General features: G+C 34.7%; 1 protein-coding gene across 1 annotated transcript in view; it reads right to left on the minus strand.

Annotated features, from left to right (window-relative positions):
• The window catches only part of LOC107749169 (adenylate cyclase type 8-like), a 50,166-nt gene that overhangs the window by 2,764 nt on the left and 45,350 nt on the right, over positions 1–2,052 (minus strand). The window contains 3 exon segments of the mRNA XM_016564275.1: positions 796–910; positions 1,051–1,143; positions 1,432–1,578. Of these exon segments, the coding sequence (XP_016419761.1) occupies positions 796–910; positions 1,051–1,143; positions 1,432–1,578 (355 nt within the window).

A 2,052-nucleotide genomic window follows, 5' to 3' on the forward strand; every position in this document is an offset into this window, starting at 1 on the left:
CACGATCTTCAGAAATCATTCTAATATGCTGATTTATTATCAATGCTGGAAACTGTTTTTGCTGCTTCATAGTATTTTTTATGTTTATTTATTTATTTAGAATCTGTGATATCTGTGATACTTTTTCCAGGATAGAATCCTGAAAAAAAAAAAAAGTTCAAAAGAACAGCTTTTATTTGAAATAGAAATATTTTGTAAAATTTTTACTGTCAATTTTATCTCATTTAATGCATAATAAAAGTATTAATTTCTTAAAAATAAAACCTTACTGACCTCTTACTCACACTTTTGAATGGCAGTCTACAGTCTATTTTTTAGATGCCCTCGAGATAAAAATAATACTAATAAAATGTTTTCAGCATGATTTTAAAATAAATCACATGGTGAAGAACTCCATTACCCATGATCCTGAAAGGACACTGACCAGTCAGAGAAGTAACCATGGAAACAGGAATAGTGACTGCCCACTCCCACAAAGCATTGCAAATGACATAATCAAGTCTCAAATATCTTTTGCAATAATATTTTCGTAAATAAAATTTCCATAAAAAATTTTTTTTTGTTTTCTTTTTTTGGCTTCAAATCAAATTGTAATATTGTGAATCATCTCAGAGCTGACCATGATTCATGGCTTGGAATCTTTTTTAAAACTGTTCTGAAATGCCTGTGGAGAAAACAAACAGGAAAAAAACTTCCGGAATCAAGGCTGATCAAAGAGTGGGCAGTCACTGTTGCGCTCCTTTCTCACTTCCAAAAGTTCTTCTGAATTATTTGTTTGAATCATTTGACTCTTACCGATTCTGAGCTGGAAGTTGTTAAACGAATGTTTGTTGATCTCCTGAATGCTTTCATTCAGAGCAATGGCAAAATCAGCCAGTGCGCACAGATGTCCCCATTTATCCTCACATTGCTATGGTAACACAAACATATAGAAAGATTAATGCACAAACTAAACTACAGACACTACAGGCTTATAAGACATCCAGTAATATCTGCTTTAGTATGCATTAGTGTGTAGGTTTCTGTAGGTGTGTGTGTGTGTTTTCATACTTGTTTCTCAGGAGACAGTCCTGACACGGCCATGTATGTGCTGCCGATGGTCTTTATCTTCTCGATGTCCTGAAATCGCTCCTCCCCCAGCAGCTGCAGAGAGACAATCTTTCAGATATGACAGCCTACATATGTAGCATTAAACATTCAACAGCAGCTTCTGAGCAGGTGTGATGGATCTGTGTGTCTTAGAGAGAATCATTAATATTAAAGGGATAGCTCAGCCTAAACTGACAGTTCTGTCATTATTTACTTTCCTTCATTTCATTACAAACCTGTACACAGTAATTTTGGTCATTGAATATGTTTGGATAAACATGGGGGGTTATTGGTGAACTATGCCTTTAAATAAGTGCATGTTTGTGCTGGTAGAATTCTGACCTCATCAAAATCAGCAATGATCTCGTTGAGCAGCCGCAAACACTCCACACCCTGATTATTCATCTCAGTCTGCGAGTAAAAGTCAGCAAAGCCCGGAATGGAGGCGAACATCACTCCCACCGTGTCATATGACTGTGAGTAGAGCTCCTACGGATGGAGATCACACCTTAGAAACCTCCTCAACTTCAGTTTTTTTCTTCCATTTGACACAAATGAGCTTTAAAACGACAGATGTGAATACATATAGAAATGTGGGTCCAATTGAACTTCAGAACAATAATACAGTGTGCGTGGTATATGCAGCATGGGGTGACTTTTTAAAACTCTCCACTAGAGGGCAGTGTTGCTTTATAACAAACACACTTGATTGACTCATAAGAACAGAAGTGCAGAACAGATGTATCTGATAAGGCTGATATCTGATATATAATGCCAATAAAACACATACACCATACAAAAAACATGGTTTACTCATATTTTGTTATAAATTGTGCAATACAGTGTTTTATATATATATATATATATATATACATATACAGTTGTGCTCAATATATTGTAAATATGATCAAAGTAAATTGTGCAATACAGTGTTATATATATATATATATATATATATATATA

Source organism: Sinocyclocheilus rhinocerous, unplaced genomic scaffold (genome assembly GCF_001515625.1).
Source record: "Sinocyclocheilus rhinocerous isolate Xijiao unplaced genomic scaffold, SAMN03320098_v1.1 scaffold919, whole genome shotgun sequence".
NCBI classification, from domain to species: Eukaryota; Metazoa; Chordata; class Actinopteri; order Cypriniformes; family Cyprinidae; genus Sinocyclocheilus; species Sinocyclocheilus rhinocerous.